This window comes from Hippopotamus amphibius, chromosome 5 (genome assembly GCF_030028045.1).
Source record: "Hippopotamus amphibius kiboko isolate mHipAmp2 chromosome 5, mHipAmp2.hap2, whole genome shotgun sequence".
Lineage (NCBI taxonomy): Eukaryota > Metazoa > Chordata > Mammalia > Artiodactyla > Hippopotamidae > Hippopotamus > Hippopotamus amphibius.
In genome coordinates this window covers 174,249,601-174,273,805 of record NC_080190.1, presented here as the reverse complement: position 1 = coordinate 174,273,805, position 24,205 = coordinate 174,249,601, and the positions used below count along the sequence as shown (strand labels likewise).

Sequence of the window (24,205 nt, the reverse complement as noted above, 5' to 3'; positions counted from 1 at the left end):
AAAGAGGCTAAGGGGATACCCTGCCCCAAACAGGAAGGGGACAGGGCCCAGTGGTACTTCTGGTGCCCCCGGTAGGGCTGGACTGACGCCAAGCAGGAGGCAGGGGCTCCGTCACACAGCAGCCAGGCCCATGGCCCTCAGGTCTTTATTTCCTAAGAGAAAAGTGGCATTTCATGATGGGGGAGGGGCAAAAAGGAAACCAGACTGGCCGTGAACTGGTCCTAGGTGATGGTGGCGACAGGCACATGGTCTGAGTCTCTACACGTTTGTGCATATCTGATATTTTCTATAATAAAATGTAAACAAACACACACACCCAAAGCCCTGAATTTGCATTTCTGTTGTTTAGTTTGCCTGTCTTTTCCGGTGAGGCCTCATTTCTTGTGTAGTGAGCCTCCTGTTAACCCCTCAGGCCTATCAGCATTTCCGTTCTGTACAAGTTCACCTAATACTAGTTGTTTCTGCTACCGGAACAGTAACCATCGTTACATTTACTGCACTCATCTTCAACTACTTTGATGTGCCCCTTTTGTTTTTCCTTGCCTTTCTCAGGCATCTGGTTTCAGTTGCCTGTGTTCTGGCCTCCCCTCTGCAGCTCTGACGTCCCGCCCCAGCAGGACCAGGTCCGCCTCAAGCCCAGGTCCCCGTGAACCCGTCCCGGCACACATCACCTGCCTGGCAGTAAAGCCCCCAGTCCTGACACCCTCCCCTGGAGCCAGGAACCAGTGACAACCCACCCCACTGCCCCCACTCCCCGCAAGCCTTCAGCTCTGTCACTCAGCCTTTGCTCTCCCCTGGGACCGCAGCCCCTCCACCCTGCTCCCTTCCTGCCAGCCTTCTCTGGGTGCTGCTTTTTCTCTCTCCACCTCACCCCCAGGCCTGGAAGTGCTACATCCCCTGTTCCTCGCTGCAACCTGCAGCTCCCTCGCCCCTCCTACCCCTAAGAGTCCTGCCTGACACGTCCAGCCACTCGCCCCAGCCCTTGCCATGGGCATCACACCACAATCGTTGCCTCAGGTCCGAATTCCTGGTGGTCTCAATACTCCTGTGGACCACCCCTCAACTCGCTGCCCCTAAGTATTGACCTCGTCTTCCTGCCAGTGACCTCATCCTCTGCCTCAGTGGTACCCTGGACCCTGTCACCTCCAGTAACTCCCCCAATCCAGCCCTGGAATTTCGGTTCCCCACCCAGCTCTCTGCCCACCACCCCTCCCAGCCCCTCCTAACTCCAGCACCCCAGAGCTCCCAGGGTGACGTGTCCACACCCACTCCTCACCTGGTTTAGAGTCCACAATCACTGCTGCTCCTCCCTTGCACACCCCTTGACTCAGATGCCTCTCTCAGTTGCTCACCTGGATAAACTCAACCCCTCTGCTTACCCCCGCTGGCCTCCCTGCTGCTCTTCAACGACACAGAGTCCCATCACCTCTGGAACAGAGGCCAAAGCCCATAACCACCACACAGGCTTAGTCTTTGTCCCCTTCCTCTCCTTCTTCAACTTGTTAACTGCGCTCCCTTATGCACCTGCCCTTCTCTGGCCTAGGGTTTCTGCCCACATACCTCCCACTGCGGCCTCAGGACCTTTGCACAGGTTGTTTCCTCCAGTACTATTCAGCCTCAGTAGCTCTCCACTCCTTGTTTCCTCCCAGGCCCTTCCCCCTCCTGCTCTCATCATGCAAGCTTTCACTGGTTCACCTCTGTCTCCTGGGCTAGACCATGGGCTCTAGGAGCACGGAGATCAGTGTCTGCTGCCCCTGCCTTGAACAAGCGCTTCAAAGCACAGGCTGATGTTCAACATAGCTTAATGGAGTGAAAGCATAAATGGCTCCAGATACACCCACTGGAGCAGAGAGTAGGGCAGTGGGGGGTGAGAAGGCATGGGTGGGCACACACAGGGCTCCTGGCTCTGCTGGGGGCAGGGTGCTGGGGCTACAACACTGGGAGTCCCCCTTTAAAGTCTGGCTCTTTGGTAACATGGGACCTGCCAGGCCTGGAGGTGGCATACCCAGATGCAGAGGAAGGCAGAGGAACACAGAGCCAACACGAAATCCTTCCCATTTGACATGGATGGGGGCTGGGCCCAGCTGCTGCAGTGTGGACCTGGATGGGGGGGAACAAGGACCTTGAGGCCGAGAGGCTCCTCGGGGTGCGGCCGGTGTGTAGGCCTTGAGTGCCGGAGTGCCTCGCAACCCACTGGGTCCGCTGGGGGCCAAAGTGGGCTTGCCTTGGGACCCGGTCTCCTCTCCTGCAACAAAGCCCCCTATACCACCAGCTCTCAGTGGGAGAGACTCACGGTGGCCTCTGGTGGAAGAGGGCTGAAACTTACCCAATACATTACTAGCTCCAGCTGTCCTTTCCCAGCCTCTCTTAGCTGGACACCACCACGGGGCACAGTGACCTCGACCTCAGGGTGCTTGAAAGGAGGTGGGACGAGGAGGACTAAGTAATTGCTCCTGGGCCACATGTGCGCTCAGCACCCTGGCTGTTTCGGACTGATCACCAAAGCCTAGGCCCAGCTGCCCCTCCCCGCTGGGCGCCCCGAGGGGCTGCAGGCTCTACCCGAGCCAGCGCAAGCAAGGGCCGCCCAAATGATCCCCTTGGGAGTGCCCGGAGGTGGGACACATGTGTCGGTGCTCTGACGCCCCGTCCATCAAGAGGGCTGGGAGCCGCGAGGACAGGGAAATTGACAGAGAGGTGGGGACTGGGACAGCGAGCCAGGAATGGAGGAACCGAGAAGTTGGATGAAGGAGCAGAAAATGAGAGAAAAGCGAAGGGCGACGGAGGAATGGGACTGAGGAGAGAGGGGCAGAGGGAGGGACAAAGGACGGGGTAGGGAGTGGAAGCACGAGGGAAGGGGTGGAGCAACAAAAGTAAGCGGACAGGGCCACAAGGAGACTGGGACTAAAGGAGGGGCGCGGGGACGTGGTCCAAGAGCAGTATCGGGGCGGACTGCCCGGGAGACGGGGAGCTCGGGGTGCAGCGACGGCGCCCGGCACGGCCCGCTGGCGCCCCGAGGGTTCGCCGGGTAATTAGGCCTCGGTCCAGATGGGGCCCCCAGTCCCGCAATCAAAATGCTAATTGGCCCCGCGCCTCCGGCTGCGCCTCCGCCTGGACCCCTGGGAGGGGGCAGGGACGAGCCGCCCGGCCGAGGGGGCATCCCCGTCCCCGCCCCCACCGCGGGCCCCGCCGGCTGCGGCTCGGCGATAAGGGGGCGGCCACGCCCCGCCCCCGGCCCCCGGGAGCAGCTGCCGCGCCAGAGGGACGTCCCGCCGCCGCCGCGCCCCGCGCCGGGCCGGCTCGGGAGCAGCCACGGTCGCTCGGCGGCCGGAGGAAGCGGACCTCCGGGCGGGCGGCGGCGCGCGGGGCTCCGCACGCCCGGCCGGCGTCCGCGGCCCCGCCGCGCGCCCCGCACAAGGTCACCGCGCGCAGCGACGGCGCGCACGCGCCCCGCGCTCGGACGCGCCCGGGGCCGCCCCCGCGACCCGGGGCCCCGGAGCCGGCGGGCCGCGCGGGGGGCGCGCTCGGCGCGCGGGGACCCGCACCCCCGGGCGGGGGCGGCTGAGGGGACAATGGCGGCGGCGGGCCCCCAACGGGGGGCACATGTCCCCGCGCGCGGCCATTGTGCGGCCCGGAACTCCCCGCGGCCCCGCGCCAGCCATTGGCTGCTGGGCCTGACGTCATGCCGGCTGTACCCTCGGGGCGGGCGGCCGGGGGAAGGGGCGTCCGCCTGGTTGTGGGGCCGCGCGGGGGAGCTGCAGACGCGCGGGAGGGCGGAAAACCACCAATGAAACCGAATTTCTGGAGCAAGGGCAGAGCAGCCCCTCTCCCCCTTCACGCCCGCTCGCTGCGTTGCCGCTGCGCTCCACCTCCGCCCCTCGGGAGAAAGGCGGGGGTGGAGGAGGCCTCCCCAGCGGGCACGGGGTCAGCCCGGGTGACCGAGGGGCAGGGAGACACTGCGGCACGGGGCGCGCGCAGCACCGCCACACTGCGCTTTCGCTGCCTCAGCATTCGCTCCTTCGCCTCCCGCCTCCCCCACGTGCCCCCGCAGATCCGCCGCCTCCACACCCGAGAGCTAGGTCGGCCGGACCATTCCGGGGTCCGCCCTGCGTCCCTCCCCCAAAGATCCCAAGTCCGGGCTCGTGGGTCCCAGGCTTGTTTCCACCTCTCCCCCTACGTCCCACAATGCTGAGGACAGCTGGGCCTCCGTTCCCGGAGTCTCTCGGGGGAACTCCACACAAGCGGGGGCCGCGGCATCCCCAAGACCCCTCCCAGGAGACCCTGGCGGGGCCCCGGCCCCGCGCAGCCATTTCCGCCGTCCTCTCCCCCGCTCCTCCCTCCCCCTCCCGCAGCTCCTGGGCTTTAAAAGCCGGAGGCTGGGCCGGGCCGCAGGCAGAGGCGGCCGCGGGTGCAGGAGGCTGGGCCCAGGAGCTGTCCGAGCGCCGAGCCCCGCCCCCGGAGCCCCCGTCCCTCCCTCCCGCCTTCCCTCGGCCCGCCCTCCCAGCGCACCCCTCCCCCGAGGACCCCCGCCCCCCGCCGCCGCCGCCGCCGCCGCCGCCGCCGCTGCCGCTCGCTCAGGCTGCAGAACAATAAAGCCAGCCTCCCAGAGACCCCTGCTGAGGACCCCCGCCCGGCGGCAGAGCCCCCGCGGCCCGCCCCTCGCCGCTCGCGCCGGCCTTGCGCGCCCGGGCGCTGGCCGAGGTGCTGGCCGGGCCGGCGCTGGCCGCGGTGCTGAAGCTGCCGGCACTCCCGCCGCCGCCGCGTTCTCCGGGCCCGGCGCCGCCACCTCCAGGGGCATGGGGGGTCGCTGACTGAGGCTCCGCCGCGGCGGCGGGGGGGAGGGGAAGGGGGCCGCGGAGCCGGGCCAGCCCTGCACCCACTCGCAGCCTCCGGGCCCGGGACGGAGCCGCTCCCCCCCTCCCCGCCCCCCAGCCTCCTCCCCCGCCTGTCCAGGGGCGGCACTGCGGGCTGGGAAGCCGGGACCAGAGGAGGAAAGGAAGGAAGGAAGGAAGGTAAGAAGGAAGGAAGCAAGGGAGGAAGGAGGAAGGAAGGAAGAAAAGAGAGAAGAGAAGAGGAGAAGCGGATAGAAGAAGAGAAAAGAAGGAAGGAAGGAGAAGAAGAGGGATCCGGAGGAGCAGAGGAGGAAACACAGGACAGGCAGGCAGGAGAGAGGACGGCACTCCTGTGGCAGCATCCAAAGGCCAGAGTGCGGACCCGTGCCGCTTCCGCCGCTCCTCGGATGCTGACGGGGCCCCGCGGCGGCCGCAGCCCCCCCGCGTCCCGGCTCCGCAGGCCCACAGCGCCGGAGCCCCGCAGGAACCATGCCCAGATCCTTCCTGGTCAAGAAGGTCAAACTTGACACGTTCTCCTCGGCAGACCTCGAGAGCTCCTACGGGCGTGCCCGAACCGACCTCGGCGTGCGACTGCAGGAGAAAGGTGCGAGCTGGGATGAGGCTGGGGGCGGCGAGGGGCCCAGGGCAGGGCCAGAGGGGTAGCGGGCCTGAGTGCGAGGCTGGAGGGAGCAGGAGCCCCAGGAAATAGATCCGAGGCAACCAGAACCAGCAGGAGGCAGTGGCTGGAGCGGGACTTGGGAGGGGATGGAGATGGGGGGTGGGGAGAGGGGAAAGCAGAGGTAGGCCAGGACGGAGCCAAGGCTGGGCAGGAAGAGTGTCGATGCGGAGGGAAATGTGGGGAATAGGGGTCCGGAACAGGACACACCTGAAGGTGCACACTGACCCCACACCCGGACCAACACAGCATGGACACCTGCTGACATGACAGGACCTAGTGATGCATGCAAACCCACACTCAGAAAACTGAGCCTGCCTCCAAACCCTCTTCTGTTCTTTGGCTACACCTCCAGGACCCCCTGCTAGGGCCAGCAGGGAAGTGCTATGGGCTCCAGAGAGTAGCCATGTGGTCCAGAGGGGCCGCCCACCTGTCAGGGCAAAGGTACCAGCAGAGGCAGCAGCAGCATCTTCTTCCCTGAAGCCAGGGTCAGGGGGAAGGGTGTGGGCAGGTGGGCTGTGGGCAGGGAAGTCCAAAGTGCTGGAGGCAGCAGGAGGCTCTTTGCGTAAGGGCGCCCAAATTCAAGGACAACTGTTGGCCTGCAGGCAAGGGGGCCTAGAGTGCCAGCAGCCTGGGGTGGTAAAACAAGTGTGACCTGCAGGAGCATAAGCCTGTGTGCAAGCCTGTGTGTGCCCATGTGACTGTGTGTGGCCATGTGACTGTGTGCGCTTGTGTGTGACCCTGTATGAGTGTGTGCCTGCCTGTGTGCCACTACATGGGACCATGTGACTCTGAGGCCGCTATGTGCCCATGTGACTGGCGACCCTGGCTGAGCGTGTGTCGGGGTGGCTGCACGTCTGACCCCCCATGAGCGGGTGGCACAGGCCTGCATCAGCTTGCAATCCACCCTGAGGGGACTCCAGGATTTACAGTATCTGAGAGGCTGAGTGTATCCCTGAGGAAACCAGAGCCTGCATCGTGTGGGGTGTGTATTTGTGGCTTTGAGGTTGTGAGAACCATCTCATGCCTTGAGAACAACCGCAGTTACTGGCATGAATAATGCTGCCTGCCTGCAGTTTGTCCCTGTGAAGGTGTCCCCTGGTGGACGCCCTGGCACTGTATCCAATGCAGTGTCTTCCTGGTCATCTGTCCTGGGGCTCAGGAAGGCCCCCACAAAGGATTAGGACCTGGGGGAAGAGGGCAATGTGGAACAAAGTAGGACCCAAGGGAGCAGGATGATGGAAGGGAATGCGGGCGGTGGGGAGAAGCAGAGTGGATGGAGGGAGAAAGGGCTGGAGAGGAAGGCGGTCAAATCTCGGGAGTAGTGGGAGAACTGGGAGATGACAGGGAGGTGCTAGAGGGTCTGTGGGAGGTAGAATTCTCCAGGGCTTGTTGGGAGACCTCGAGCACGGAGAGGGGCAGCATCAAGGCTGGGCGCGGGTTCTCAGCACAGTGAGCGGGAGCGACGGGGTCCCTGGACAGGCGCTCCTGGCTTTGTGCGTTGTGGGTCTGCAGTGTGTTGCATAATCAGGGAAAACTGCTGAAGTGGGGAGAACCCGAGGGGGAGGGAAGGGGGAGGGAAAGGGGAGGGGGAGGAGGGGAAGGAGGGCGAGGGAAGCGCCGCCCCTCCCCCCTGACCTTGAAGCTCCGCGGAAGGTGGGGGTGGGGTGGGGGTGGGGTGGGGGGTGGCCAGCCGCGCCCGAAGATGCGACTCTTTTCCTCCTCCTGCGAGGGTGGGGCGGAGCCGGGCCGGGCCCTGTCTCATCTCTCTTCTCCTCTCTTCCCCTCCCTGCCGTCTCCAACCTCCCTGCCCCGCGGTCTCTCGGCCCCTTATCCTTTGTCCTCCTTGCTCGCTCCTTCCCGGACCCCGGTGTCTCCCGCCGCCTTCCCGTGTGTGTCTCGCCGGCTGCACGTTTCCTCTCCCGCTGTCTGCCTGTCTGTCCGCCTCGGCCCTTAGGATACCTCAACGACTACGCGGGGCCCGCCTCCGTCTACGATGGCGACGCCGAGGCGGCCTTGCTCAAAGGGCCGTCCCCGGAGCCCATGTACGCTGCGGCCGTGCGGGGAGAGCTGGGCCCGGCGGCCGCGGGCTCGGCGCCGCCGCCCACCCCGCGCCCGGAGCTGGCCACGGCCGCGGGTGGCTACATCAACGGCGACGCGGCGGTCAGCGAGGGCTACGCTGCGGACGCCTTCTTCATCACCGACGGGCGCTCCCGCCGTAAGGCCGCCAACGCCAACGCCGCCGCCGCCCCCTCCACGGCCTCCGCGGCGGCCCCCGACGGCGACGGCGGAGGTGGGGTCGGGGCGGGCACGCGCAGCGCAGGGTCGGGGGCCGGGGGTCGGGGCGGCGCGCGCGCGGGGGCGGGCACCGAGGCGCGCGCGGGGCCTGGGGCCGGCAGCGCGGGAGGCCGGCACGCGTGCGGCGAGTGCGGCAAAACGTACGCCACATCGTCGAACCTGAGCCGCCACAAGCAGACGCACCGCAGCCTGGACAGTCAGCTGGCGCGGCGCTGCCCGACGTGCGGCAAGGTGTACGTGTCCATGCCGGCCATGGCCATGCACCTGCTCACGCACGACCTGCGCCACAAGTGCGGCGTGTGCGGCAAGGCCTTCTCCAGGCCTTGGCTGCTGCAGGGTCACATGCGCTCCCACACCGGCGAGAAACCCTTCGGCTGTGCGCACTGCGGCAAGGCCTTCGCCGACCGTTCCAACCTGCGTGCGCACATGCAGACGCACTCGGCCTTCAAGCACTTCCAGTGCAAGCGCTGCAAGAAGAGCTTCGCGCTCAAGTCCTATCTCAACAAGCACTACGAGTCGGCCTGCTTCAAGGGCGCCGCCGGAGGCGGCCCCCAGGCCCCGGCACCCGCCGCACCGCCGCAGCTCAGCCCTGTGCAGGCCTAGGGCGGCGGTGCCTCCGCCAGCCGGGTCGGCTCTTAGCAATACGGGCCCCCAGGGAGGTCTCCGCCGGCGAACAGGCGGAGGGGCCGGAGGGCGGGCCCCTCCTCACAGCAATAGGGGGAGGGGGCCCGGCCCCGCCCCGCCCGCCAGGGGCCTTGCCGGCCCCTTCAAGCAATAGGGTCCCGAGGGGAGACCCACCCCTAGCCCCCTCCCTTCCCCTCCAGGGTGCCCCAGGCTTTTTCCCAGCAATAGGGTCGAGGAGACCCAGAACCGAACCTCATCTCCGAGTTAGGTCTCTGAAGCCCGGGGTGGGGTGAGGTAGGGAGCGCCCTCCTCCTCCCTCTTCTGCGCCCCTGGATCGCGTTGCAGAGACTCAGGTCTTCCCCACCCCTTCCCAAGCCTTCCAGGGCCAAGCCTGCGGGCTGCAAGTCCAGGGAGCCTGTCCTTACCCCGCAGCAGGCGGGGGAGGAGAAGGATGGGGGGCTGCAGAGGCGTCCTTACTCCTCAGTGTTCGTTGAACCCCGGGAGTGTTAGACGCGCTGGGGATCGGGCAGGGGGGCGGATGGCGGCACCCCGCTCCCTCGGGTTCCTTCTGGGGCCTCAGTCCGAGCCGCTCTCCTACCCTCGCCTCACATCCTCTGCCAAATCCGAATTCTTCCAGCCCAGCTTCCTGGGCTCTGTCCTCCATAACGAATAATAATGACGCATATCAAACCGCATGGACTCACCGACCTCCTCAGAACCCGCTCCCGCCCTGCCCCGGGGCACCCTCCCTCGTACCCGGGCATTCGGTGTTGGAGGACGGATTCCTAGGGCCCGGCAGGCAGGCCTGGGCACGGCCCTCTACACACCTCTCTGTATTCGCTTTGCGGGTAAAGCCCCCGTGTGTGTGTGTTGGGGGGGGGTGTTGCGGATGCGTCGGGTTTCTTTCTTTCTGTATTTGTACGTTTTATTTATGAACGGATTGCACTCGGGTCAGGGAAGGGGCGCTGACGCCCCTTATCCTTCCCGCCGACGCCGGGGGCTTGGGATGTCCAGGATCACGTTCCCCGCCCCTGAACCCCGCCCCACCTGGGCTCCACCTCTTGGGAGCCTCAGGCCCCTCCTCTCAGAGGCCGGCCCCCTCCCCGGAGCCCCAGGCCCCGCCCTCACTCTGTTGCCAACTTACGCCCGTCTATGCCAAAGCCTCGGCGGCAACCCCGCCCCAAGGGCCCGCCCCATTGGCCGCCGCCTTTGTGACGTCACTGCATGCAGCCCCAACCCTCCTCCCGTCCCTTCCCGGGGCTGCCCGCTCCCTGTCCCTCTTAGTTAGTCCGAAGCCGACTATAGAGCAATAATGCGCACTGCATGCGAAGCTGCCGCCGCCTCTAGAGTTACTGAGAATCAGGTATCCCCCTGCCCTACCCACCCCATAGGCCCCTAGATCAGGGATGCTGCGCGGGGCCGGACGCGCAGACTTTCTTCCCCTCCTTCTCCCTCCTCCTCCTCCCCTCCCCCACGGCAGAGGCCGGCGGGTGTAATGGTTTCAGGGGCGGGGCGGGGTGGTTGCCCCCCGAGACCCCTCCTTCAGTCGTCCATCACCCACCAATCCTTCATGAGGCACCTACTATGTGCTAGACCCCTGCTGAGTCCGCTAGGGACGCAGCGCCCTGCGGGGTGGTGGTGCATGTTCTTGACGGGCCCAACAAGCGTGGGTGAGCCAGGGATGGCCGCAGGTGCAGAGAGAGCCATGGTCCCTAGACCCAACCCTGGGCCCCTCACTCCTCCCCACCCCAGCGCGAGGCCAGTGTTGGGTGTAGTGGGGCTCTGCCTTTGACTTGTGCCTGGGTTCTCAGCTCAGGTGGCACAGACCCATGGCCCCAAGGCCCAGTGCCACCAGGGCCACCCATACCGAATCCCATTCTTTCCATCCCCTGGAAATGGCGGCTCAGTCACATCAGGCCAGGGCCCCAGGCCAGAGGAAACGGTGCACGCTGGAGCATCTGACCTGGCTGGCCCCATCCCCGTGGGTACCAAGCCTGGCTGCCACCCAGCTGCTCCCGCAGGGGTGGACTCGCACCTGAGGGTCCAGCACAGCAGGGCCCCCGTCCAAGACCCCTACAGGCCAGCTGGGTGTTCACACAGCTCCCAGGCCGGGGCCTAGCCCGCTTGTGCTGGGCACACCCGCATGCACACGCACACGCAGGCGCCCCACCCTGCCCGCCACGCCCATCTACCTGCCTAAGGAGAAGGCCGGAGGGCCGGAGGCCGGCCAGGGTCTCCCGCTTCTCCCCTCACCCCGCCGCCGCCGTGGAAAGCCATGGGCCCCCTCCCGCCCCCATAACTAAGCAGCACAATAACCGACTTAGCGAATTCAGGTAGAAGGAACGTTTAGGTAGCACCTATTTTGTACTGATTCTACGAGTAGGGCCCGAGACGCGGGGGCCCTCGGGTGGGGGCTGCGGCCGCCGGCCCGCCCCGCCCCCACCCCCGCCTGCGCCCCGCCGCCTTGTACATACTCCCACCCGGAACAGGCCGGGATTTTTACTCGGGCCGCGCCCCTCTTCCGCCCCCGTTTGGGGCCGGGCCGGCCGGACAGACGGACGGACGGACAGACCTCCTTCCTAAGCACAATAGCACCAGCTCCCCGGAGCGCCGCACCTCCACGAGGAGAATAAATGCCACTCTTGATAGAGCTTGGAGTGTCGGGCTGATGTATACAGGGCTGGGCCCGCGCCGCAGGGGGTGGGGGGGGTTGTCTTCCCAGTCAGGCCGCACCTGAGGGCAGGCACAGGCCCAGAGCTGGGAGTGGCAGCCCTGGAGTCGCGCTGCTGCCTTTTGCTAGGGTGCGCCCCTGTCTTCTTTAGCAAGAGGGTAGTCTTCCACCCTGGAGGGCTTGCTTGGCAGATCAAACGCAAAAGCACACCCCTGAAGGCAAAGCAGTTACCATTTCTCCCGCGGCAGGTGAATCTTCTCTGTGCCAGGAACTGGGGGAGCCGACAGCCAGGTCTAGCCCAGGACTGATCTAGAACGGGCAGGGTAGGTACGCAGGGCCTGTCATTCTGTGGCCTGGGGTACGCCCACTCTTCCTGTAGGGGCTTCTGCTGCCCCTACAGGCCTGACAGCCACCAGCAAGCCTTCCTCGATGCCACTGGGGACAGCAGAGGGTGTGGGGTCTGACCCCTTCCTGCAGCCTGTTGTCCACATCCGGACTCCCAGACTCAGGGGATATGTTCCCACACTGAGGAGGCCTCCATAGGTAGCTGGGCCAGGCTGGTTCCAGGGAGGAGGTTTCCAAGGGGGCATAGAAGCTCCCATAGCCACCTACAGCCCTTGGGCTCATGAGTCACGTTGAGGAGAGGAGGGGCAGGGCTGTGCTGGGCTCAGACAGCCCAGCGGCATGGGCCCCAGCCCCAGCTAATGCCCTTGGCACCCAGGTAGGTAGGCAGGAGCCTAGAAGCCCCAAATCTTTGGAGACACGTGATCAAACCAAGTCAGCCCAGGGCCAGCACAGCTGTCTGCACCCTGGCAGGGGACAGCGGGGGAGCCTGACCTGCAGCAGACCACAGCCTGTAGGTCTGCTGCTCAGGGTGAGGCTCACCCAGAGGTGGGCACCCCCTTCTGGGGAGCACTGGCAGCCTTAACAACCTCAGGAAAGCCCCCAGGATTGGTAGAGGTTAGGTAGGAATTGCCCAATTTGCATATGAAGATGATGAGCCTCAGGAAGAGAGACAACTTGTCCAAGGGCTGCCTTAGACTTAAGCCCTGCCCCTAGACCCCACCTATCCTAAACTCAGGTTCACACCTGGGTGGGCACCAATGGCAGGGAGGAAGGCTCCTAGAGGTCCACTCCTCCCCAGGGCTCCTCAGCCTCGTGGGCTGGACGGACTGTTTCTGCCTCTCCAGGACTCTCAGGGGCGGTGGGGATGGAAGGATGGAGGCTGCCTCCCCAGTGCCTGGGATGAGCCCACCCTTGTCTCCACAAGTGTCCAGGACAGGCCTTTGCGTTGCAGAGAACGGGCGGCACAGGCTGCCGACCGCCATGTCCAGTGTCTTCCCTCACAGGCCTCCTTGGCCTGCCGGAGGCGCCTCCAAGCGAGCGTCAGCCTGAGGCCCTTCCAGCCCTTTATTCGGCCAGGCCTGCAGGTTCCTCACCCCGGGCCCAGTGTTGCTTCCACCAGCAGGGAGATTCCCCACTGGGCTTCCTTCCACAAGGCCTCATGCACACATTTGTTCCCGAACCAACCCACATACCTTGACCTTTTCCCTCTCCCCTCTGGCAGCATGTCACCCAAGATCCTGAGGTGCTGGGGCTGTGGGTAGGCCCCACCTCCATCTCAGAGGCCCCGCCCACTACCAACCACAGGGCCCCCGCCTGCCTCTAACAGGCCCTGCCCCCCACTGGTACAGAGGCTCTTCCTTGCTGGTGCCTTCACAGCCTATGCCTTCCCATTGGCTCGAGGCCCTGATCTCGCTCTCAACTCTAGGGGCGGAATCCTTGGTTCTCCCACGGCCGCCGGACAGATTGGTCCTCTCTGGTGGCCTCCAGTCCGCCCTGGTCCGTCATTCCTGCCTCCGTTCCGCGGACGACTTGGAGCCTGGACGCGGACACAGGCAGCCTCTTCCAACACGGCCCTTCACTCCTCATTGGCTACTGCGTTCAGCCTCTCCAGGCCTACTGGCAGTCTGAGCCGTCAATCTTCTCCTCTGCCAATCAGCGTGCCAGCCTGGGCCGGGCCTATAGTCTTGGCTCTTTATTGGAGGATGGCACTGCCGGAAGGCGCGCAGGGACACGTGGGCGCGGATGGCGGGCTTACTGCCAGCTCCCTGGCAGAGGGGAAGGGAGGGAGGGGCAGAGCTCCCAGGGCTCACCCCTACGCTGCGGGCTCTCGAGAGGACCCTCTCCTCCGTCCGACCTCCCTTGGGATCAGTACTCAGAAAAGGCCTAGCTCTGCCTGGCCCAGGTCTGCCTAGGAAGAGACGAACGTTCTTGGACACTGGATAGGAGACGGGGCTGGTCCTGACCCACCGAGGCCAGGCCGTGTGGGCACGTGGGACGGGTTCTCCCTTCCAATGAGGTTGGCCCCTTTAGCAGGCTACTGGAAAACCCCTGCAAGGTAGCATCAGCGTACCAGGTAGGGATGCGAGGCTGGCATCAGCTGCAAATGATCCAGTGGCAGAAGAACGTGTCTCCAGGGGGCCCAGGTGTCTGTCGGTAGAGGTGATGGACCCGGGGCAAGCCCGGCGCGAAGGAGGGCTGACCTCAGCCTGAGCCTCTGGGTTTATTTGCTTTCAGAGGGGTGCTCTTCGCAGCCTTGCTTACCTCAGGGGAGTGAATGGAGTGGGTTCTGCTGCTAGAGGTGTTTCTTGGGTAAACCAGACCTGAGCCTGCAGTGAGCCCTCGCATCTGCAGATCCAGGATGCTCACACTCCATGTTCTTTGCAAAATGCGAGTCAAGCCAAGTGGGAACGGACTTGCCAGCCCACGGGCCTCACCGTGCAGTTGTTACGGTGTATTGGTTGCTTCATTTAAGGACCGGGTAACTGCAGGCTGTGCAATGACACAGAAGCCTCTGGGACCCCGCGAACCGGCACCCCAGGGTCCTCACGCCCTGGCAAAGCTGGCCCGGGTGGGAAACGCAGGAGGCTCTGCAAGTGTGCAGGCGGGGGCGGAAGGGGGCCGGGTGGCGAGGCAGGCCGGGCGTGCCCATCGCGGGGTGGAGGACAGCACCTCGCCCCGCCCCGCCCCGCCGCAGCCTGCGGGGGAGAGGTGGTTGCCCTGGGAGTAGGTGGGCAGGCGGACGTCCCCGGGACGCGGGTGCTCGGGCCTTTCTCCCGCTCCATCCTCTGGCCGGGCGCTTGTCTGAACAACCTAGGCGAAGGGAACGCGGATGCCTCCGGTGGCGACCAGAGGGCTCGAGGATCACTGACGCGCTGGGTGTCAGCCTGACGGTGACGCACGAGGCAGCTCATGAGTACCCTACATCCCCACACTCGGCGCCTGGGCTGAGGCATGACGAAACCCTGTGTTTATAGAGCAGGACAAGGGGCAGGCAGCTGTCGGGAGAGGCTTGCGCTGCCAGGAAACCGCGCGTGGTCCGCGGAGGCCCGCGGGGAGGAGCGCCCGCCCCCAGCTGCGCGCCCGCCTCCGCGCTCGGGTTCGCGCCGGGGAACCACAACTCCCAGGGTGCCCCGCTCGCCCGCGGCGACCACAACTCCCAGGGTGCCCCGCGCGCCCGCGGACTACAGATGGAGGCGCGCCGCGGCCCCTGGCCAGTTAGCGGCTCCGGGAGAGAAGCTGCTGCGGCCTGCGAGACGACACGGCGGGCACGCGCTGATTGGCGGCGCGGCCTACGGCGGCCGACAGGGGGAGGTGGCGGCCGTTGGCTGAGGGTCCGGAGGCGGGGCCGCGGGCCTCCGGCGCTGCTAGCCCGGCGGGCCACGACTCGGCCGCGGCAGGGTGCGGGCTGAGGCCATGGGCGAGCGCGGCGGCGCGGGCGGCTCCCGGCGCCGGAGGACGGGTTCCCGGCCCTCGAGCCAGGGCGGCAGCGGGCCCGCGGCGGCGGAAGAGGAGGTGCGGGACGCGGGCGCCGGGGGGGACGCGCCGGCCCCGGACAAGGACAAGGATGGAGACGTCGACGTGGGCAGCGGCCAGTGGGATTTGAGGTAGCGGTGGGCCTGACCCCTAACCTTTGACCGCGACCGGGGGGGGTCCCCGCGACCCTCCCTGGTCCCCAAGGCGCGTCCGCGGCAGCTCGGGCTCCGAGCCCGAGAGCCTGGCTCCCGGACTTTGCGTGGACAGGTGTGCCCCTTGGGCCTTCGCGGGGAACTCAGGGGGAGGTTAGGGGTGGAGGGTCGCCTGCCAAGGTCACACAGGTGGGGGCACCGACGGGAGCCGGCAGCGGCCCAGCGTCCAGACGCCCCTCCCTCTGCACGTCCTTAGGTGGGTCTTGAGGCTCTTTCCCAAAGTGAGCCCGGAGCCTGGCGCCCTAGGTGGGCTGGTTCCAGCCGCCCATACTGTCCTCTTCCTGGAAGATGGATGGGGTCTGGCGATGTGTGACGTCGGGGGTCCCTCCTGAGGACTGTGAGGGGTGCCCTGTGGGTAGATAAGGCTCCCAGAGGAGGGTGGGCTGGCTGGGGAGAGGACAGGGGAAGGGGGCGGTGCGAGAGGACTTCTTATCCCTTGCAGATCCTCCCGAGAACGGTCTTCACAAAGGTCCCTCATCCTTCACCCAGTGATTGACTGGCCTGGGCCCCTGCTTATGTTACCAGCACAAATGTCTGCTCTAGGGTCAGAGTTGGGTCTTGTATCCGGACCCTCACCCTTGGCTGGGGTACAGGAGAGGGGTTTGAAGTGGGCACACCCACAGGTGGGCGCCTGCTGAGCTGAAGGACTGATGGGAAGGGGTTGGGGGAGCAAGCTATGGCTGATGGGGAGGACCTGGCCCACCTGGGCATTGGCTGAGTCCCGCAGGCGGGCTCCAGGCAGTCCCTTTGCCATCCCCCACGCCCCTGCCCCTCCTCTAGCCTTCATCCTGGCCAAGGGGCCCTCAGGGGCTCTGGCTTTGGGAGCAGCTCTAGGGCTAGAGGTTATCGAGGAGGAAGTGGGCAACGGGTCAGTCGGTTGGCAAAGACTTACTCTCTCAGTAAAGTCAAGAACCGAGGCTGTCTTCACTGGGCACCGTGGGAAGGGGATGGACAGGGTCAGCTGGGGTGCAGGCACTGGCCCTGCCCTTGGGGTGCACACAGTTCACCTGAGAGATAAGATAATCTCAGCACTGAGCACTGTGAGCAAAGGTCGCGCGCAGAGTTCACGATGGCGCCATGGGGGAGGCGGGTGGCTCTGCTGAGGGGCGCTGGCTTCCTGTGGGCCTGAGGGAGGCTGCAAAGGACGGGAGTGTCCTAGAGTTCCCTCTGCCAACTCCCCACCTTATCCTCTCCAGGAGGCAGGGGCGCGGCTGGCTCTGTCTTCCTCTGGTTGGGATGGGATTTGGCATCATTTGTATGAGATGGAGGGGTGCCAGCTTTGGACCAAGCTGTCACCCAGGATGGGCAGTCACCATCTTGCTCTCCACAGGCCAGGTGGCCAGAAACCTCTACTGTCCTCCTGCTAGTTGGGCTGAGTGAGCGGGAGCCCTGACTGCCTTGGGAAGAGGAGCAGTAGGTGGCAGGGATGGGCCATTGCTGTCGCCTCCTGATCTCAGGGGCACACACAGGCTCTGTGTGCTTGTCCCTCAAGCCAGGTGCTGCAGGGCTGGGGTCTCCTGGGGCAGGCCCAGGCCTTGCTCGGGCCGCGGTTTTGGTCTCTGCTGCCCCTGCTGGTCGTCCTCCTCGCACCTGCCTTGCCTCCCCTCCTGCCTGCCTGCTCCCCCGCTTCCTCCCTGCTCCCCGCCTGGCACTTCCTGCTCACCTTGGCCTGGCCGGCTGGGCCAGGCTCTGGGCGGGAGCTCACTGCTTCCTGTAGCGGCAGGGTGCAGCTGTGGGGCCGGAAGGAGGGGCACTCCTTTTGTCCTGCCTCTCAGCCCGTCCCTTCCAGGGGCACCACACTCCCACACTCCCCTGTGCCTGGAATGCCTGGTGTGCCCTCCAGCCTTTGGCTCATGGGTCCTCCAGGCAGGGCCTTCTGGTCGTGGGGCTCTCTGTCTCTCGGGTGTCCTCTGTTTCTCCCTCTCCAGCAGGGACTAAGGATGTGGGGAGCCCGCCCAACCGCCTTATACCCTGGGGCTTGGCGTGGAGGTGGAGGAAGTGCGGAGGAGGTGGCAGCTGGGAGGCAGGCTGTCACCCTGACCCCTCCTCGTTCTGCTTGGCCCGGGAACAGGACCATGTGGTCCTGCGTGTGGGGTCTGCACTTGGGCTGTACCTCTGGGCAAGCTTTGAACCTCGGAGAGCCTCAGTTTCCCCGTGTGCTCGCCCTCCCAGTGCTGGTGTGAGGGTTGGGTGAGGTGACACCTGTGATGAGTTAGAGTGGCCTTACTGGCTGGGTGGGACGGGGGAGCAGGTGGGGGCTGCTGGAGGTCACAGAGGCATGGGCCGCGCCTGCAGCAGGGGAGTGGGTGACAAAGCTCTGGGCAAGGTGGCCGGGCCCCGTCTCCATGCCAGCCCTGCCTGGTGCCCTCTGGTCCACTGCAGCTGACTGCATCAGCAAGGCCGGACCCCCTGTGGGGATTGGTGGGTCGTAGCTTCCTTCCCTGGGTCGGGCCCTCTGACCTCTGGGGGCAGGGAGCTTTCTGGTTTGGGGATGGTCAGAAGGTCAGAAGGCGGAGGGACCTGAGGGGTGGGTGCGGGTGGCCTGGGGAAGGCCTTAGGAGCCTGACAGCAGGGACCTGGAAAAGCTTTTGTGACGTTATTTGTTGTCAGGTTTGGAAAATACCACACTTCCCCCACCCCCATTTTCATCTTAGAGATTGCTGCAAATAAAGTCAGTGTGGTCTTCTCGGTGGCCTAAAGGGGACAGGGCTCACCCTGTTGTGAAACCGTCCCCTGGGGGAGTCGAGCCAGTCGTGGACATGCAGGTGGCAGTTGGCAGATTGTGGCATGAGGTGGCTTTGGGACCATTCCAGTGAAAGCGAATGGCCTTGAATTTGAGGCAGGGGTCTGGGCAAGCCCATCCAGTGCAGAGGCCCAGAGACTATCCTCTCTGGGGCCTTGGGCCTTGGCGCCCTGCTTGCCTTGCCAGACGGCAGGTGCAGAGACTCAGGAAGAAGAGGACCTGTGGTGGAGCTCACAGCCCCGCTGCAAGGCCCAGGACAGACCTGGAGGGAGGGCGCAAGGAGGCCTGGCCTGTGACTGGGAGAGGCAGGTGGGCCAGGTGCGAGCAGACATTGGTCTGGGAAGGCAGAGGGCAGACTGGCAGCACTGCCCTGGCTGAAGTTCTGAGTGGCATCTCATCTTCCCCGGCCCTTCATCTCCTGGGTGTGGCTGTCCGAGTGCCAGCCCCAACCACAGCCAGGCCTGCCACGGAGGGAGGGCCACCCCCAGGGGCCATCTGTTCTCCGGTGCCCTGGCTGCCTCTTGAGGTGGAGCTGTGTCCACAGGAGGGAAGGGGAGCCCCTGGCCTCTCTTACAAAACCGGAGGCCTTGCTCAATGCTGTGGAAGGCCTCCTGGTGGTAGGGCAGTTGGGGTGAGGTGGGGCTGCAGCCCGAGAACCAGCCGCCCGGTCTGGTCCTTGCCCTGCCGTGCTGTGGCCCCTCCACTTCTGCCTCGCCCTGAGGATCAGGCGGGGATGAGGGTCTGCTTCTGTGTCCCCCAACTCCAGCAGTGGGTGGGCGCTCTCATAGGTGGGCACTGAAGGTGCCTCTGCCGCAGACCTGCCATCAGATGCCTGGTCCCTGGTGGGCTCCCACGGGCCCTCTCAGCCCAGGCAGGGACACAGTGCTCGCCCCGCAGTTGGCCTGGGACAGGCCACGTGAAGGCTGGGCCCTACCCTTGGGAAGGTGCACGTCAGGCCAGGTGCCCAGCCAGCCCTTGGCCTGGGTCCCTGTGCCCTCCTGGACCTGTGTGGGCCACATGGAGGAAGGAGGTGGTTTGAGTAGGGGTGCCTTGGCTCACTGGGTGGTGGGATGCCTGCATTGCTGGGTGGGCCCCAGGTCCCTGGGGGCGGCTCTTCCTGTGGGTCCATAACCACTCCTTAGCCAGTGAGTGTGGTGGCAGCCAGAGGCACCCAGGGAGTGAGGGGGGCTCCCGGCCTGGGCTACTGCAGCCCCGCGTCGACAGTTCCTGTCTGCGGCGTGCCCCGTCGCTGGTGCTGTGGGGCGGCGGGCCTCTGGGTGGTCCTGAGAGCGTAGCCCTGCCGGCCCCTCTCTGGTTGTAATTGGGCAGTAGGATGTGTGGGCAGATGGGCAGAGTTGCCCGGAGTGAGGGGGTGGGCGTGGCCCGGCTCCCACGTGTTTGCCGGGGTGGGAGGCGTGGGCCTGCTTCTGGCTTCGCCTGAGGTTCTCACGTTGGGGCCTGTGGGTGCCTGACCCGAGGGTGCCTGTATCCTGCTTTCCAGGTGCCACCGCGTGCAGGACTCTCTGTTCAGCTCTGACAGCGGCTTCAACAACTACCGGGGCATCCTGAACTGGTGTGTGGTGATGCTGGTAGGTGGGCTGGCACCTTGGAGCGGGTGTCCCTGCGGCCAGGTGGGCACCGGGCTGGTGGGGGGAGGTGGCGGCAGCGGTCCCTGTGGCAGCCACGCACCTGGCTCCCGTGTGCTGGGGTCCTGGAGGACACACACTCGACCCTGTCCCTGTCCGAGTCCCAGGAGACGCCTGCAGGGGTAGTGTGGGAGCCTTTGTGCTGCGGGCTGTGCCCGAGGGGCACTGGGGTCTCTCCAGGGGCTTCGCTGGGTGGGTGGGGGGCAGGGAGGAGTAGACAGGCTGGTGGGCTGCTGGGCCTCGGGGCTGTGGAAGGGGTGCTCCGGGCGCAGGGCCTCCTGGCAGCACGTGTGAGTGGTCTTGGGGGTCCACGCATGGCCCTCATGGGCCTTGAGCCCCTGGGCAGAACCAGACGTGGGGCAGCAGGGGTGAGAACGCAGGCCCCTGGCTCCTCTCCCTCCACCTCGGGAGGGCGAGCAGAAGGAGCCCGTGTCTGCCTTGCTCTGCAGCCTGGCCTCCTGGCACCTGGCGGGGCTGGGCCGGCAGCTCTGGCTCAGAAGCAGCTGGAGTCCAGGGCTCCAAGGGGCAGCCTTTAGGGCCGGGCAGGGGGCAAGGGCCTGTCTGGGCCCAGCCCCCAGCGCTCAGCGCCGATGTGGTGCAAGGCCTTTGACCCTCCCGCTGACGTCTCTGCCTCTGTCTTGGGTGTGGCTCCCGAGGTGGCCCTGTGTGAGGAGCACCCACGCCTTCTCTGTCTGTGGCCCCAGGAGGCTCCCTGGGGAGCTGTGGGGGTCCATGCCGCCTGGTGGGTGAGAAGCTGGCTGGACAAGGGGAGCGTGTGCCAGCCAGACCCAGGAGGTGATGTGTTCCTGGACTCTGGAGGCCACCGCCGGCCCAGGCTGGGTTTATGAAGAGGCAGCCGTGCAGGATGGGCCCTCAGCGGCCTGGGCAGCACTGTCTGTTCTCCTGCAGCCCCCGGGCTCGCCTGGCCCTTTGGCGTAGCCCCAAAGCCTTCCCCCTGCTTCTGGTGCCTCTGCCACACCCTCTGTGCAGGAGACGTGCATCCCAAGCTCAGGGCTGCCTGCTGCGTTCCCTCTGCAGCCTGGGACTCCAGGTGGGAGCTGCCCATTTGCAGCTCCAGCTCTTGCCTGCTGTGGGCCCTCAGGACAGGCCACCACCAGGTGGGGTGACATTGTGGGGCCACGTGTGTCCTGGTAAGCTGGCGGGTCAGGCATCTGGCTGGGGGAGGGCATGGCAGGTGGCCCCTGCGTCTCTGAGCGTGTCACCTCCTTGTGAAACCTGCCAGGTAAGGGATCCCACCACTGTCCCCTGGAGAAGTGTCACTTTTCCCCAGAACCTTCTGCAAGCCCTGTGCGGGGCCTGTGCCTTGTGGGGGCGGGTCACCCCTGGCCCTGGAGAGGGGAGCCAGGCACCTGGGCCCAGGCTGGCGGCAGGAGCTTTGCTGTGACGGGGGCTCCATTCTCAGCTGCTGGTGCCGCCTGCTGTGTGCCGTGAGGGACGAGGTGGCGCTCCAGGCCCCGCTCCTCCGGCTTCTCAGAACTCTGGCCCGCCCCCCACCGCACACAGGGCGTGGGCCCTGCGAGGACAGGCCCGGCTGGCGGGGCAGTGCCCTGGGCGCGGGGGCAGCTGCATCTGGCAGGCTCGGACGTTGGGGCTTTCGCTGTGGCCTTGGGGCCCTCACAGCTCAGTGGGACGGACGAGGGCTGCTGGACAAGGGGTCTCTTTCTGCCACTGCAGACACAGGCGTCTGGGCAGTGGCCCGGTGTCGGGGTCCGCTCCCTCTCACCGGCATGCTGGGGGCAATGTCAAGAGTTTCGCGTCGCTGCACTGGTGCACACGGGGTGTGTGGTGGGTCTCAGAGCTTGGTGTGAGGTCAGACAGGGATGGCCTGCAGGGTGTGGGCTGCTGCCTTGGCCCCCGCGTGCTGGGAGCGGCTGGGGCCAGCAGGGCTGGTGTGTCCCTCTCTCTCTCCTGCAGATCTTGAGCAACGCGCGGTTATTTTTAGAGAACCTCATCAAGTGAGTAGGCCCTGGCCCCGCCCCACCCACGGGCAGCTCAGGCCCCGCCCCTCACCCCCCCAGACCCTCACCCCCCCACGCGCCCATCCACAGGTACGGCATCCTGGTGGACCCCATCCAGGTGGTGTCTCTGTTTCTGAAGGACCCCTACAGCTGGCCCGCTCTGTGCCTGGTTATTGGTGAGCTGAGCGCCCAGGAGGCCGCGGGTGGGGACAGGGCTGACCCTGGCCTGAACCTGCTCTGTGGCGCTTCTGTCCTCAGTGGCCAACATCTTTGCCGTGGCTGCGTTCCAGGTGGAGAAGCGCCTGGCTGCGGTAAGCGGTGCCCTCCTGCCTGCCCCTGCCCTGCCCAGGGCTCTGCCACGCGTCAGCCAGGCTTAGGCCAGGCCACCGGCAGCCCTCCCACTGCGTGTCAGGGCTCTGGGCTGTGCGTGGCTTTCCTGGAAGGGGCCACACCTCAGGCCTGGCAGCCCTTCCCCAGGGGGACCCTGTGCCCGGGGAGTGGGGGCCCCGGCTGAGCGCTGTTGCTCCCCCCACCCACCCCAGGGTGCCTTGACGGAGCAGGCAGGGCTGCTGCTGCACGTGGTCAACTTGGCCACCATTCTCTGCTTCCCGGCGGCTGTGGCCTTCCTGCTTGAGTCCATCACTCCAGGTGGGCCCCCCCCCCCATCACACCCCATCCCAACCTGTCTCTGGGGCCTGTAGGAGAGACCTAGGCTAGCCACAGGAGCTGCCCCCGCAGCCGCGGCTCTCCTGTGGGCGGTGTGGGAGGGTGTGGCCTGAGCTTGCCTCTCCTGCAGTGGGCTCCGTGCTGGCTCTGATGGTGCACACCATCCTCTTCCTCAAGCTCTTCTCCTACCGGGACGTCAACCTGTGGTGCCGAGCGCGCAGGGCTGGGGCCAAGGCCAAGGCCGGTAAGGGGCTGCCTGGGGTTGGGGCCACCTGGGGCTGCCGCCGGCTGTGGGGCCTGGCGGGCAGCGGCGTGGCCTCACCCTGCCCTGCTGCGTGCTCACCGCTTCTGCAGGTAAGAAGGCCAACGGGGGAGCGGCCCAGAGCACCGTGAGCTACCCTGACAACCTGACCTACCGTGGTGAGGACCCTGCCGGGGGGCCGGGGGACGGGCTGCTGGGGGCCAGGCCTCGGCCCCCTATACCCTGCCCTCCCTTTCCAGATCTGTACTACTTCCTCTTTGCCCCCACCCTGTGTTACGAGCTCAACTTCCCCCGCTCCCCCCGCATCCGAAAGCGCTTCCTGCTGCGGCGGCTCCTTGAGATGGTGAGGCTGGAGGCGGGGGGTGGGGGGGGTGGGGGGTGGGGGGTGGGTGGGGGTGGGTGGGGGGGGCCTCATAGGCCAGTGGGACCACTTGGCACTGGGGGGCTCAGCCCGCTGTCCTCTGCTTCCTCCTGCAGCTGTTTCTCACCCAGCTCATGGTAGGGCTGATTCAGCAGGTACGTCGGCTGGGCCTGGGTACCCAGTGTGGGGGCGGGGGGGCTGCTCGGGGTAGTGGGAGCTGACGCTCCGCCCTCTTCACAGTGGATGGTCCCCACTATCCAGAACTCCATGAAGCCCTTCAAGGTGAGCGGGCGGAGGGGGCGGGGCGGGGCGGGGCGGGCGGAGGGAGCCAGCTGCGCCCCGTCTCGTCTCTGCAGGACATGGACTACTCCCGCATCGCCGAGCGCCTCCTGAAGCTGGCGGTGAGCAAGCCCGGTCGGTTGGGGGAAGCGTGGGGGGCAGGCGGGGGTGTCCTGGAACCTGGCATGTGCTTCCACGCAGGTCCCCAACCACCTCATCTGGCTTATCTTCTTCTACTGGCTCTTCCACTCCTGCCTCAACGCCGTGGCGGAGCTCATGCAGTTTGGAGACCGGGAGTTCTACCGGGACTGGTGGTGGGTGGCGTGGGGCGTGGGGCAGGGGGCTGGGGGGGGCCAGGCTGCAGCCCGATCACCCGCTCTTTCCCGACCTCCAGGAACTCCGAGTCTGTCACCTACTTCTGGCAGAACTGGAACATCCCTGTACACAAGTGGTGCATCAGGTGGGTGTGGGCGCCGCCGCGGCGGGCAGGCGGGTGGCACGTGGTCCGGCCCCCGCCCACGGCCGCCTCCCCCGCAGACACTTCTACAAGCCCATGCTCCGGCGGGGCAGCAGCAGGTGGGCAGCCAGGATGGGGGTGTTCCTGGCCTCCGCCTTCTTCCACGAGGTCAGTGCCCCGCGGCGGTGCCCTGCCCCCCGCGGGCGGGGGTGGCGGGTGGCGGAGGGCGCAGCTGACGCGCCTCTCCCCACCCCCCCAGTACCTGGTGAGCATCCCGCTGCGCATGTTCCGCCTCTGGGCCTTCACGGGCATGATGGCTCAGGTAAGCCCGCAGCCCCTCCTGTGCCCGGGGCCGCCCCGCGGGCGCGGAGGCCCCCTGACCGGGTCCCCGTGTCCCTAGATCCCGCTGGCCTGGGTCGTGGGCCGCTTCTTTCGTGGCAACTACGGGAACGCGGCCGTGTGGCTGTCGCTCATCATCGGGCAGCCGGTGGCGGTGCTCATGTACGTCCACGACTACTACGTGCTCAACTACGAGGCCCCGGTGGCCGGCGCCTGAGCTGTCACGGCCGGAGCCCGCCCCCCACCTCTGCACTGGGGAGGGGGCCTGGCAGGTGGATGCTGCCTCCCGGCCCCCAGGAGGCCTCTCTGCCCCTATGGGGCACCCTCCTGCCCCTCGGGGACCG

At 66.3% G+C, this 24,205-nt stretch overlaps 2 protein-coding genes across 2 annotated transcripts; both read left to right on the top strand.

Moving 5' to 3' along the window:
- The first annotated feature begins 5,318 nt into the window (after positions 1-5,318).
- Positions 5,319-10,838, top strand: SCRT1 (scratch family transcriptional repressor 1). The gene is made up of 2 exons (XM_057736870.1): positions 5,319-5,433; positions 7,463-10,838. The coding sequence occupies exons 1-2, from the start codon at positions 5,319-5,321 to the stop codon at positions 8,404-8,406; spliced, it is 1,059 nt and encodes a 352-aa protein (XP_057592853.1). The 3' UTR covers positions 8,407-10,838.
- Positions 10,839-14,674: 3,836 nt separating this feature from the next.
- DGAT1 (diacylglycerol O-acyltransferase 1) lies at positions 14,675-24,203 on the top strand. The gene is made up of 17 exons (XM_057736847.1): positions 14,675-15,048; positions 19,374-19,461; positions 21,454-21,494; positions 21,588-21,673; positions 21,756-21,808; positions 22,040-22,145; positions 22,294-22,407; positions 22,518-22,583; positions 22,665-22,768; positions 22,903-22,941; positions 23,027-23,068; positions 23,143-23,187; positions 23,267-23,379; positions 23,460-23,525; positions 23,603-23,690; positions 23,782-23,844; positions 23,923-24,203. Exons 1-17 carry the CDS (start codon positions 14,858-14,860, stop codon positions 24,076-24,078), a joined length of 1,461 nt encoding a protein of 486 aa, XP_057592830.1. The 5' UTR covers positions 14,675-14,857; the 3' UTR covers positions 24,079-24,203.
- The last annotated feature ends 2 nt before the right edge of the window (positions 24,204-24,205 follow it).